Raw genomic sequence first — 14,593 nt, forward strand, 5'->3', positions numbered from 1 at the left:
TTTGCTAACATGTTCTTATCCAACCCAGGACTGTTCTCTTTGGGCGCATGAGGAACCATAAAGAATCAAATCCCTCTTGCTCCTTTTTCATGACCTCGGCATTTTGACAATATTAATGACACACCAATGATCAATAGAGCAGGGATAAAAAAACAAAAAAAACAATGACTAAATCAAAGTTCTGATGAACACTGTGAGGACAGTGGTGCTGTCGCTTTAATCAAAGAAGACTCTGAATATTCTAGTGAGTGATGTGCACGGCCCCTGCAGCCAATCAGATTGCTAGCCTCAGCTGATTGGCTGAGCTGGAGAGGATGCCTCGCTTGCATCTGCAGGGGGGCTACTCTCTCCGCTCCGTTCGCCCATTCAACCCCCATAGTCAGCAAAACCAGCCTCATAGTCGCAGGACCGTGCCCAGCACATCCTGCGGAGCCTTCAGAAACTGCGTGCCGGAGAGAGAAGAGGAGGAGGAGGAGAGAGAGAGTAAAAAGAACAAGAGAGAGAGAGAGAGAGAGAGGGAGAGAGAGAGAGAGAGAGAGAGAGAGCAGAGGCTGCCTGCCTCAGGAGCACTGCAGTAGCACTAAATCTGAAACTGTCACGGCACCAAAGGGAGGAAGGAAGAAGACTCTAAATCCACTGAAATCAACAGACATCACAGGAAGTCAGCGATGTGTTAGACTGGCAGCAGGGATGGGGACCCGAGGAGACCGCTCGTCCACAGATAAAACTTGAAAAGGGAGAATCCTCAAGAAGGAGCGAGAGAGAGAGAGAGAGAGAGAGACAAGGCAGAAGTGGAATCACTTTATTCCTAAGAAAGGTGAAAATTTGAAGGGAATTCTTCTGGGTTTTTTTCTCAGCTGCACTGCTTTTTTGGGCTCCTTACCCTCCACTTTGCCCTGCTGAGCCTTTCTCTCTCCTCTCTCCCCCCCTTTCCCAACACTTAGTTTTTTCCCCCTCTTGAATGTCTTCTCTGCATGCTCTCGCACTGCTCGGCAGTTGAACAACACTCATGGTCGATGCCAAGGGACGGAAATGTCTGACATTCTTCTTGATGCTTCCAGAGTCGGTGAAGAGCCGCTCAAGTAAAAGCTCCAAAAAGGGCAGTCCAAGCAGCTCCTCCAAGGTCCCGCCAGTCTGCTATGAGATTATCACCTTGAAGACCAAAAAGAAGAAGAAGATGTCGGCCGAGATCTTCCCCACCAAGAAGCCGGTTCCGGCCACAACGGTCCAACAGTACCAGCAGCAGAACCTGAACAACAACAACACCATCCAGAACTGCAACTGGCAAGGGCTCTACTCCACCATCCGTGAGAGGTAGGTGAAGTCTCCACCTCCCACCTTCCTGTTGGGTCGGGACAACCTTCTCCTCAATATGAAGGGAATACAAGGGAAAAACTGCATAGGAGAAATTATTTCAGAGTTATACCATTACAGCAGCTGTAAAAATGTGCACTATTAAATGACAAGTTGCCTCTTCTTGAGGAGTGAAAAAAGATTGTCCAGTGTTAGGATCCCCTCCAGCACCCAAAGCAAAATGTGCAAAGTGAGTCTCTCTTGAAGTGGACGAGGTAGCTGGGTAAGGTCCCCATAGGGCTTGTTTTTGTGCTTGATCTATCTATCTTATTCACAAAGCAGTTGGGTTGTTCCACCACACAAGAACTTTCAGGTTACCCTCTGTAGCTCCTGGTATCTCTCCATGTCATGTACACCGCCCTGTGCACACAGTGAGCAAGCGTCTGGGGCAGGCGTTGTTTGATATGCAACAACCCTGCTCGGTGATAACTGGAAATATTTATCCGGACCTCACCAGGAAGCCCCATGCAGGCCGGAGCAAACGTGCGCTTTCACACCGGGCTTTGTTGTCCCTTCAGAACATCATGCTTTGTTTACTCAGATGTCCTCTGTGGTGTGCTACTTAATAATACATGAAGACTGTTTGTTGTGCTTCTGTACTTTTTCCACTTATTTTCTGTCCCGAATCATTTGTCGACTTGTCTGTATTCACGCATTGTGTTTCCCTTCATAATTATTTTTCACGTGTGGGACGTCGATTCATTAGTTATCAGGCAGTGAGGTGAAGACTATGGACAGAATGACAGCTTTGTATTGTTGTATGTATGGCATTGTGTAATATTGCATAATATCAGGAGTGGTAAGGAAGTTCGTCGTCAGTACTTTGGTGGTAATATTAGCAAGAGTTATCTAAACTAAACCCTTAAACATTAAGCCTAACCCTTTGTCAGTCTGTTGTAAAGCAAAATAGAACATATGGAAGGATAGGGGAGAATATATGTAACCTGTAAACAATCTACAAATTCAGCACAATTTTGACAAGATTTTGTCCTCACCGACAAATTTCCAGCTTTGGGCCCGAATATTAACAATGGGAAGAGGAAACGCTCCTTGTGGTATGCCGTAACTTAAGAACAGCAATGTGGCCTGTGGAATGCCCCGTGAAAAATCTAGCATGTCGGAAGTTTTAATATTTCCCTTCCCAGTTTGACATGTTCCTTCACAATGGATGAGGGGAGTGGATGACAGAGTGGACACGGGGTGTGTAAACACGGCAAAGAGAAATGCTGCTATTAGGGCCATTGTGGTCAGAGAAAGAAACACAGGAGAAGTTTGCTGTGCAGTGGCTTCATAGCGGTATGGTACCATACTAATTGAACACATTTGATACCTCAAGTCATCTTTGAAGGATGGACAGCCCATGCTTTTTTTTCTTCCTTTTCTTTTATGAGCACAAGACCAGCCTCACACACAGTGCTTCTGCAGCCATGATTGACAATGTCTTGACCCTCCTTTACCCTCCTTGACCCTCCTGACGATCTTTAAACTCACGCAAGGATGTGAAGGATGATTGTTCGGGGTCGAATTTTACTGCAGCCAGTCTCCCAACGAAGACACAGCAAGAATTTATGGCACTAATCTCACATGACCATTGTGCTGTCTGATCCCGGTATAAGGGATAATGGACGACATGGCATTCAGGTAGCATAAAACAATGCAATGTGTTAAAACATCTACAACGCGAAGCAGTTACACCTCAAAGTGCATTATTGTCTGCAACCCAAACGCTGTGAAGTCCATTTTCCCGCTTCTACCATGGCTGGCCCAATCGTTAGTTCCATACCTCTTGTTCCCATGCCAGCATATCCCAGAATTATGTTGAGCTGTAGCTTTGTATAATCACTGTGGGCCTCAGCCTAAATGCATTGTAACGGGAGTAAAAGCTATTTCTGACATGTATACATGTTACTACTCTCTGTACTTCTGTCCATCCACTAATCTGTGATTATGTGACAAAAAACTGGAACTACTTCATTGGTGTGCAAATATCAAAATGTAATTAAAATTCAAAAGAATGTGTTACTATAGGAAATTCAACCAAGCTGTGGTGTAAGTAAGTGTAAGTGTGCATATTTTGCCTGTGTTTGCAGGAGTGTGTCTGATTTCTGGCCATGTGGCATTTTTTGTTTGGCAGAAATTCGGTGATGTATAACAACGAGCTGATGGCCGACGTTCACTTTCTGGTGGGACCATCAGGAAGTGTGCAGCGACTGCCCGGGCACAGGGTAAGCCACCTAAACCGCCCAGTCAATACATCCTAACACGAAACACAAACAAAACAACACCGCTAGGCAGCCGGCACCCTGCCTTGCTTCCATTAGTGTATTCCAACGACACAGCCTGTCGGTGACAGTAATGGAAGTCAGAGCCTTTGAGCAGTGCCCTGTCGGCACCGCGAGCAGACGCCTCTCTTGTAGACGCCACTCAATTATTTATGCAAATGAGGCTGGAGGGTGGAGTGGATAAAAGAAAAGAGAGAGGAGTGTCATCGCGTCCTCCCTCCCCCCCCCCCCCGTCGGAGGGACCTCTGGGGCTTGTTCATTCACAATTTCATCCATCCACAGCACATTACACTTGCTTCATCCTGACCTACTTCTACACATCATTCTGTCACAGTCTTCCATTCTATAAGTTACCTCTGATCCTTTTGATGTTGTAGGGCAGGTGAAAAAGGCATAATGTGAGGTGATTTTATATTGAGTTATGGTGAGTTTATAGCCTACTTTGTGCTTATAAAATACGACCAGGACCTACTGTTAAGCCTATACAATACAATCAAGCTCTTATCAAATCAAATACCAAAACTGATTGAATTGATTCAATTAAATTGAAAATGTTTGACCGTTCAAAGTGACAATATTTAAGAAAAGCTAAGCAACAGCTGCTGAGCATCTGTTTTTTTTTATAATCATAAACAGGTTATATGAGCATCTCAGCTTTTGCACCTTGGTGTTTGGGGGCAATGTCATTGACAAAGGGGGCTCTGCTATGAAAGGTTTGAGAACCATGGCATTTAAGGAAGATAAACATTTAATCAATGAGTGTCTCTTCAAATGAAACTTGCTGGGCCAACACAGATAAATGCCCTTTCCATTCATACCTGGCATCACCTTGAAATGTTCCTGTACGATCCCGCTCAAGAGTTCTGGCCTCAACATTCAGCAGTGATAACCTTGAGATGCTTTTCCAGTCACCCGCCATGTCTTCATCCAGCGCGTTAAAATCCCTGGTGCGTCCTCTGGCCTGACCTCATTGTGTTTACCAGCTGTTCACATGAATTATTATTGCGCTCTCTTCTCATAACACTTTCATACGTCTGTGCTATTCTCTTACTCCACTGCAGTGACAGCTCCCCCCCTCCTCCCAAGCCATTGCGGTCGCTGCTTAGATCTTATTAATTGAATTGCTGGCCATATTTGTCATACAACCACGGACTCATATCGGCCAAGAGTGAGTCATCTTTTCAGTCACTTTTAAGAGGCTCAAATGGGTGGCTTTCATCCATCTACACGCACCACTCTGCTAATTTATGGATGTATATTGTGGATAGTTTTTCCCCACAATGTGGCTAGCCTCAAATCTAGGAGTGGTCCACAGAGAGTTGATGCTAAACATTAGTGATCACATCCATTTTATTAAATATAACATGCCCCATTTACTTTGATTACGAATGTTATGACAGTCATTACAGAACACAAACCAAAGGAAATATACTCACACTGTTTTTGTTACAACGGTAAATCTCATTCTTACTATAGATCATAACCTAATGTAGGGAAATTGTAAATGAATCATAGTTGTTTGTTGTTCAAAACTGTAACTGCACTGCAAGACTGCAACTGCATTTGGTGCATTTATGCCACAGTGTGGTATTGGCCTCTGATTTCATCATTAGCTTAAGTAGTTCATTAGCATTGAAAAGGAAAAACTTTCCCCATCACTCTCCTGTATACTTTCATTATTAAATGCTCCTCTGTACTGAGATGGGAGCCAAATGCCATCCGTAAGAAACTGCACTTGTGTGTCTTCCAAGCCAGAGGGAGAAATACAGCCCTGCTCTAATTAAGCCCTGCTGTTTGTGGGTGAATTTTAGTGTACTCCACCAAATTTCATGCTCGGATGACCCAAGGGAAGTACGATAAAACAGGAAATTGCAGAATTGGACCATAACTAGTATGGCATTATCCCTGAGTAAAGACCTGAATTCGATTCAGTAGAATGTGGGCCAGTTTTGAGATAGGTCAGTTATGTGTGATAATGTGTCTGATGTTATTGATTAACTGATGCTGTCTGGGATGGATGCATTTTCGTCCTTTTCCTCTTCTCTCTCATCCCCAGCCTTTGCCCTGGGTAGGAGTACGGGCAGGGAGAGGGTCATTGGCATTGGACACAAGTATGCTTTTGGAAGCAAGACTCGAATAAAAAACTAAGACTGAAAACCCAGGCATCATTAGGAACAAAAATGACTACCCAATTTTCAAGAACATGTTAACGGAAGAGCAGTAGAAGAGTTGTGACAACAAAAAGACGAGAGAGCAACAAAGAAAAGAAAAGGACGCAGCCAAAACAGCCTGAATTTTTCTGCCAAGTTGTGTAAAATTGCTAAGATTAAGGATAACAACCAAACACTCTTTGCAGCGGTGGAGAATTCAGAGCACTCGTCTGCCAGATGGATGCTCAGGCTGACTTTTTGTATGCATTCTGAGAGTAATTACCAATACCCTAAAACAGATTGTTATCTACCAGACTGTAGACACTACTGTACATTAAAGCTGTTTAATCCTGCCCATTTCCTCTCTCTTCTTCCCTCTCTCTCTGTCATCTTTTCCCCTCTCTTTTTCTCTCTCCTCATCCCTCTCACTGTCTTTCTCTTTCTTCACCTCTCTCTCTCTCATGTCCTTCCTCTCTTCCCCTCTCTCTCACCCCCCCTCCTCCCCTCTCTCCTCTCCTCCAGTATGTTCTAGCAGTGGGGAGTTCTGTTTTCCATGCCATGTTTTATGGGGAGCTGGCAGAGAACAAGGATGAGATCAGGATTCCTGACGTGGAGCCTGCAGCCTTCCTGGCCATGCTGAAGTAAGTCTCTCTCTCTCTCTCTCTCTCTCTCTCCATCTCTCCATCTCTCTCTCTCTCCATCTCTCTTTCTCTCGCTCTCTGTCCATCTCTCCTCTCTCTCTCTCTGTCCATCCCTCTTCTCTCTCTCTATCTCTCTCTCTCTCTCTCTCTCTCCCTCTTCATAAATGTCACTTCATGTCTGCTCTGTCTCAATATTGCCTGGCGTTCTCTAAAGCACTATGCAGATTATTCACTTGTTACTGGTTCCAACAGCGCACGGAATAATAGAAATCACTTTGAGCATTTAAAAGCACCTTTCATTGGGTCTCCTCCAGGAGGTTAATAGACTAAGCAGAAATTGATTGGATTTTTTTTCTCACAGCCAGCGGTTCACTGCTGTTAAAATCTTCATAGCTTAAAGTGGAACTTAAGTCCTATAAGTGAGGCTTACCACAGCAGTTAGCCTAATTTTAACAAATGGGAACGGCAAATAACTTCACGCTTTGGTTCTTTGAGGAGACGTAATATTTCAGCATAACTTGTTGACGAGAATGTAAAACACTTTCACTATTTATCTTGCTGATTAAGAAACCCATTTGACATTTGTTAGCTGAATATTTTCACAGCAACACAATGAACATAATCATGCTTGTTGACCATAATAAACCACAATGAAGAATATGTAGTTCAAGCTAAAATTTTACATTTTTATGCATCAAGGCACATCCATTAAAATTTAATTAGGTCATGACATTAAACTGTAGTGCAGCATAGTGAGTATCTGTGCAAGTTTAATTGCGTGTGGCGTTTCTATATGGGCTCATATGGGGAAGAGGGGGATAGGGACATCATCAGAAAGTATTTCTCCACAGACGGTTCTTCATTTTCCCCTGTGCTGAGCTGTCAGAAGTATTTGAAACATTACCACGAACCCCAGCCTGTGTTCTTCACTCCCCCCCCCCCCCATGAGAAATGTTGTGATCTCTCTCTCTTTCTCTCTCTCTCTCTTTCTCTCTCTCTTCCTTTCTCCTTCTCTCCATCACTTTCTCTCCTTCCTTTATTCTCGCTCTCTCTCTCTCTCTTTTCCCTTTCTCCTTCTCTCCATCGCTTTCTCTCCTGCCTCCATTCTCTCTCTCCCCCTCTCTCCTGCACTCATGAATATTGGTTCTTGCTGTGGAGCAGCAGAGTGAGTTGGTGTGTAGGTGGAATATGTAACAACGTTCACCTCTCTTGGTTCTGCCTACTGAAAGCTTTTATTCCACTGCCACATTTCAACATTCCAGTCTGAACACTACCACTGTGTGGTAAAAAAAAACACACACAGTTGACAGTTAATACTGTTGAGCTGAGGTTCGTCCTTACCGTGTGTCCTATCCTGCCCTAGCCTCCTGTTAGTGCTGATGTACATGTGTTTGTCACTGCTGACTTGGAGTGATCTTGTGGGCCGAAGCACACATCACAGCTTAATATCCCCAACAGCTGTTCCAAGGGCACAATTGTGGGTCACTTTAAGAGCTTGTGGAGCTTCCCAAAATACCACAGGCTTTGCTGCTTGACATTGAAGCTTTAGTGGCGAGCCATCATATTTAAAAGGATTTATTTTACATTTCTGTATCAAGGCTTAAACATATTTTCATCTAAATCTGACCAATATTTGTGTTAATGCCATGAACAGCATGGAAATATTTGAATGTTGCTGGATGTGACCTTCATGATTAGACTATGATCTTTTGAATGTAGTCATAGATTATCATGTCTAAGCAAAAGGATGCTGTTCCTAACATGTAGGCTGTAATCACACTGTGAGATGTCCCAATAAGATTAACCTGTTAAAGATCAGTGTTGACAACCAGGCAACCTCATGATGAACACAACCTCCCTCTTCCCTCCCACCCCCCTCCCCCCACACCCCCACCCCCTGCAGGTACATCTACTGCGATGAAATCGACCTGAGCGCAGACACCGTACTGGCCACCTTGTACTCTGCTAAAAAGTACATCGTGCCCCACCTGGCTCGCGCCTGCGTCAACTTCCTGGAGACGTCGCTGAGTGCTAAGAACGCGTGCGTGCTGCTGTCGCAGAGCTGCCTGTTCGAGGAGCCCGACCTGACGCAGCGGTGCTGGGAGGTGATCGACGCGCAGGCCGAGCTGGCGCTCAAGGCTGAGGGCTTCTGTGACATCGACGTCACAACCCTGGAGAGTATCCTGCAACGTGAGACCCTCAACGCCAAGGAGATTGTTGTGTTCGAGGCGGCGCTGAACTGGGCTGAAGCAGAGTGCCAGAGGCAGGAGCTGACTGTTTCCATCGACAACAAGCGCAAGGTGCTGGGCAAGGCCGTCTACCTCATTCGCGTCCCCACCATGGGCCTGGACGACTTCGCCAACAGCGCGGCGCAATCGGGTGTGCTGACGCTCAATGAGACCAATGACATCTTTCTGTGGTACACGGCGGCCAAGAAGCCCGAGCTGCAGTTCGCCTGCAAGCAACGCAAGGGCCTGTCGCCCCAACGTTGCCACCGCTTCCAGTCGTGCGCCTACCGCAGCAACCAGTGGCGCTACCGCGGCCGCTGCGACAGCATCCAGTTCGCTGTGGACAAGCGCGTTTTCATCGCCGGCTTCGGCCTATACGGCTCCAGCTGTGGTTCGGCCGAGTACAGTGCCAAGATCGAGCTTAAGCGGCAGGGAGTGCTGCTGGGTCAGAACGTGAGCAAGTACTTCTCGGACGGCTCCAGCAACACTTTCCCTGTGTGGTTTGAGTACCCAGTGCAGATAGAACCGGACACTTTCTACACAGCCAGCGTAGTGCTGGACGGGAATGAGCTCAGCTACTTCGGACAGGAGGGCATGACAGAGGTGCAGTGTGGAAAGGTGACCTTCCAGTTCCAGTGCTCCTCGGACAGTACCAATGGGACAGGGGTGCAAGGGGGGCAGATCCCTGAGCTTATCTTCTATGCCTGAAACAGCCAGACGGAAATTGACACAAATGACGGACTTTCACTCTGGGACAGTTATATGACAATGCCATTTCTTTCTCATTTACTCCATGTTGCCACTAAATCGTTTTTGTCTGTTTCTGAAACCACTGACTGCTACATTTTTAAGACACTGTTACATGGATTTTCTGGTTTGAAGTGATTTTTTTGTTGTTGTTGTCACAAGTACCTATCATTGGATTTACTCACTCACTAAGGAAAAACACTTTTCATCTATACACTTTGAGGATTTGTTTGTTCAACCATTACAAGCATTTGTCTGAAGCTTTGAAAAAGACGTCTTGATTAATTTACCTCTGAATATGAAAACTCCTGTTAGATTTAAGAGTTGCCAAAACTAAATCAAAACACTGGATAATATTCCACATTTGTATAAATATGTTGATAATGTAATATATAAATATATATACATCATGCTACATGGCGGCTATATTCTTTCAGTTTCAAAATAACTATGCCATGTTACCTAATGCTTGCACAGGATGCACTTGTATATATCAGCAATACTAATTAATGATGCAAATCCATGGTAAACTAAATTCAATCGTATTCCCATCAACACCTCTGTAAGTGAGCAGTTAGGAAACCCAGCACCAAAGCAACGCCTTTAAATACAAACGACGGTTAGCATCTGCACTTGTTTTGGATCTCTGCCTATGCATTGCTTTGCTGTATCAAGTTAGCCAGACTGAGCCCACTAAAGCTTTTCCTGTTGTCATACTCAATAACTGAGATTTACATTGTTGGCCACTGTTTATTTCAAAGTGGCATCTACTAAGAATTAGGCTTAATGTACAATAAGCACTTTTGATTTCTCTATGGTATTAAATACCAGTAGTCAGTATGCACCTGCTTTTTCATGGGGACTTTGCCTAAAGTTTTGAAATATGTGTAAAATTTCTCTTATTGTTGTATGTGTTTAGCGAGCATAGATCACTAATGCCACCATGGGAAGGTCCACCAGGAGGGTTACATTTAGATGGCCCCTTATGTGGGGTAAATTGATTCAGCTGAGAATTCGACTGTATATGAAGTATTTAGCATTTCATTAGGTGATTGTGAAAACACTGTACAATGTGTCAATGAGCCAGGTAGTTAATATGTCACTGAGAAAAACACATCTCATTTGAGGATAAATGAGTATACTGTATGTTGTTCTGAAGATTTGTTTCAAGCAATGAATCGTTCAATCCCAAAATCATTATCAAGATGATAGAATCATTGAGTATTGATGGACCAAAATTGCGAGCACTTTTTGAATGAGTTGCAATTGCAGGTTTACAGTGATCTGAGTCAGCAGTCAGAAGATTAGATTGCACAGTGTGTGAAATTATCCTGTAAAAGTATTATAGCATACTCTGTCACAGAGTGCTAGCGTTGAGCATATCAGTATGTACAGAGGTAACATTCGCCAGTTATATATACAAAAAAAAAAAAAAAAAAATTAAGCAATGTTGGAGTTATTTTATTTTTATGATGTTATAGAGTAGCATTTCTTCTGTTTCTGCAACTGATTTATGTTCTGTTTATTGTACACTAACTGGAAATGGAGAAAGAAGGGTCATGTTCAGCTTGTAGAACAGCACCTCTCTGAATGTTTCTATTCTGTGTTCATGTGCTACAGTGCTGAGAGACCTATGAATGTGTATGTTGGTTGAACATGCAAATAAACCAATTTACTGGTTCTACAAATATGTGACTATCATGCCTACTCTTTGGCTAATGCTGTATCAGCGAGAAAAACGAAGGTCAAAAGAAGTGCTACAGATAAGACAGAAGAGGAAAGCGTGTCCTCGAAAAGCGTGAAGCACAGAAAATGGTCCGATGGATTCCAAAGCGTTGGACTCCCAGAGGAAGAGACCCATCGCTTTGACCTCCAGTTTCATCTGTGGAAGTCTGTCAGCTGGGGAAGGAGACTCCCCATCCCTCTGGGAACGTTTCAGATCGCAAAAGATGTTTTTTTATTTTGTTAAATTACTTAAACTGTGCTACTGCAGTCTGTCAGATGAAAGAAGGCTGTCTGAAAGGAAGGGAGGAATGAAGGATTGAATGAAGGAAGGGTATTTCACCTAGCGCTTCAAAAAGGTTGAGAGAACAATTAAATATTTATACATGAAAAGGAACAAAGAAAATGGAGTCACACATCTGTTGCACCTGCTACACCTTCCACTCCTGTTGCTTAAAATGTAGCCTGTTACAGTATCACAATTAGAGATAGATTAGACACGCTTAAAATGTAGACTGTTACAGTCACGAAATCAGAAATAGATTTAATACAGTGAAAATGTAGTCATAAAATCAGAGATAGATTTGACACAGTGAAAATGTAGCCTGTTACAGTCACAAAATCAAAAATAGATTTGACACACTTAAAATGCAGCCTGTAACAGTGACAAAAATAGAATCAGATTTGACACACATTGGACTGAACTGGTGAGTTGCCATGGCGCCTTAGACACAGAGTATGTTGCATTTGGTACATTTTGCCCAATATGTTTTGGGACCAACCAATTGTGAGTGATTCTTCATTATCCCTCCACTAATGTTTTGTATGGCTTCATTAATTGCTTAGAAAGGCAGCAGGGGACTCAAGTTAGCCAGGAGTCAGTGGGCTTCTTTTTCTCTGTGTCAGTCCCCCCCTGCATATGGAGATGATCTATTGAGGCAGAAATTACAATCCAGTCAGCTAGCATGGGTGTAAAAAATGAGGAAAACAACCATCAGTGGCTTTTTAACCTGCAGCATTTGTCTTTGTACAAACAAGCCGCTGACATTATCACTCTGGCTGTTGCTCTCGGTAGTGCTTTTATTAGACCCCCTGTTCTGTGTAAGGGTTATTTAATACAGGGCATTCATCATTACAACTCTAGAAATGCCAGTGATGTATATTTGAGATTCAATATCCATAGGCTACATGCATACAAAAATGCATACATACATAGTACATACATATATACTTACACACACACATACAAACATACAGTACATACATACATACATACAAACATACATACATACATACATACATACACACATACATACATACATACATACATACATACATACATACATACATACATACATACATACATACATACATACATACATACAAACATACATACATACATACATACATACATACATACATACAGTACATACATATACGTACATACGTACATTAATGCCTAAATACCATGATATGTGATAACCTCCTTCTTCCACGTTGTTGATGTTGTTATACTTATTGACTTCTGTGTTAAGATTGTTAATTTTATGTGATTTTGTAAGTGGCTTAGGTTAATTATGGCCACTAAATACCTAAACCTATACCCAGAGAGGTAAATAAATGTTATCAAATCAAACTTGGCTAATTCCTGTGTGGGAACACACAGAGCCAAACCTGGCTATTTGAATCCATCGTGTGCCCTGTCGATTTCGTTCTGAACGAGTCACACCGCCTACAGTGTAACAGCACCAATTGAGCCTCTTTTTCACACAGCAAAGAGCCAAGAGATGGGACCTACATGACCTCTCACTAACAGCGTAATGACAGTTTAAGTCTTTAATCACTGTGCCCACAGACTCTCTCTGTGTCTCAATATATTTACTCAATCGGAGCCTGAGTCCCTCTTCTATTGTTGCTAAACCCCTAGCACTTGTTTTGTTGTGGGTATTTTAGTGATAGCTTATTGCGCTATGCTAACACCCAATTGAAACAAATTGCAGTCACCAGGCAAAAATGCTACATTCATATTTCATGGCATAGTATAATATGCTGCATGCTATGATGTTCCGGTACATAGCACCTTTGATATTATTGATATTAGGATCTTTTAACAAACTATACTATTATGAACTTGGAAAGTGTGTCCCTCAGAAGAGTCAATACAAGGCTGCCAGTGGTGAAAGCATGGCTGGTCATAGCTGTGTGCATCAGATTTATATACATGCATGCAATTAGTGAATTATCACCTTAGAGAGTACTGGGTTGTTATAATTTATAGCACAGTAGAAATTGTTTCAGGAGGAATAATGTTTTAATGAAAAAGGAAAACAAGAACAACAATTTTAATGAGCGCTATATCCCCCTCTGAAGGAGGTTCTTTTCTTATAAGCATTAGATTTAGTCAGTTACTAAAGGGACAATTCACACATTGAAATGGATTGTGAAAGATGGGCTGCAATGAAGTACCTCCCTAAGAGACACCAATGAAATGAAATGCTGCCAAAATGTGCAGTGATATTTTGAGACGGCAATTAACAACAACACCAAGTTTTGCAAGACACGGGGAAAAGCATAATAGCACCTTGAAAGAAAAAAAGTGGACCTGATACCAATGCTAAGATAACGAATGTAACAAAAGGCCACACATCAGCGTCTCTGGAAGACTGCCGATCAGCATGAATATGGCATCAGACAGGGTGCTGATGAGATTTTGCACGACGCTCCCGCCAATTTGTCTTGTTGCAGAAAAATCAATGTTTTGCTCCTGAGCACTGATATAGCTGAAAATGATCACATCTCCAACACGGTGAGATACCATTGTGCTTATGCCCATTAAATTTGCCAACCTCCACAGCGTGACAAAGGAACCCAAAATCACTGCAGGACCGGGCTGTTAAAGCAACCAGTGCAACCAGCTCTTTCGTCTGTTGAGTTGTCATGTGTTTTTATTTCAAGTCCTTAAAAAAATCCTCTTTCTCAAGCTCCAGTCCATGGTCCTGCCTCTGTTCTGAGTTGCAGAGCTTTTTGTGCAGCACACATGACTGAATAGATGGTTAATTTCTCTGAAACAGCTAATCTACATGAGATGTTACCTAGCTGTCAAGGTCTCCATTTACCTGCTTGCCAGCAATCAATACACTGCTTGTCCATTCTCTCACAATACCCTTAAATTAATTCCATAAGGCCATCATGGGGTAAAGAAAAGTAGCAAGTCATTTTAAAAGGGTTGATTGTTCGAGAAGCTGCCTTTCGCTGTACGTTCACAGTAGATGACTTACTGTTCACGGATCAATATCGTGTCTTCAGTCAGCAACAAGCTTTAGATGGGATTAGGTCTGATGGAAAATGAGCCATCACAAAAGCAGGATGGTAATCCAGCAAACCGCAGAGACCATAACTCCCCTCTGCAGTCATTACTCCTCACAGGCTTACAAAAAGCATTGTAATCTTCCCAGTGTGTCTCCCCGCAG

General features: G+C 43.1%; 1 protein-coding gene across 1 annotated transcript; it reads left to right on the forward strand.

Moving 5' to 3' along the window:
• Window positions 1-1,009: 1,009 nt before the first annotated feature.
• btbd3b (BTB (POZ) domain containing 3b) lies at window positions 1,010-9,362 on the forward strand (the record flags this gene model as incomplete). The annotated part of the gene is made up of 4 exons (XM_080848339.1): window positions 1,010-1,314; window positions 3,488-3,578; window positions 6,308-6,426; window positions 8,330-9,362. 4 exons carry the CDS (start codon window positions 1,010-1,012, stop codon window positions 9,360-9,362), a joined length of 1,548 nt encoding a protein of 515 aa, XP_080704465.1.
• Window positions 9,363-14,593: the final 5,231 nt, after the last annotated feature.

The sequence above is a fragment of the Sprattus sprattus genome (genome assembly GCF_963457725.1).
Source record: "Sprattus sprattus genome assembly, chromosome: 12".
NCBI lineage: Eukaryota > Metazoa > Chordata > Actinopteri > Clupeiformes > Clupeidae > Sprattus > Sprattus sprattus.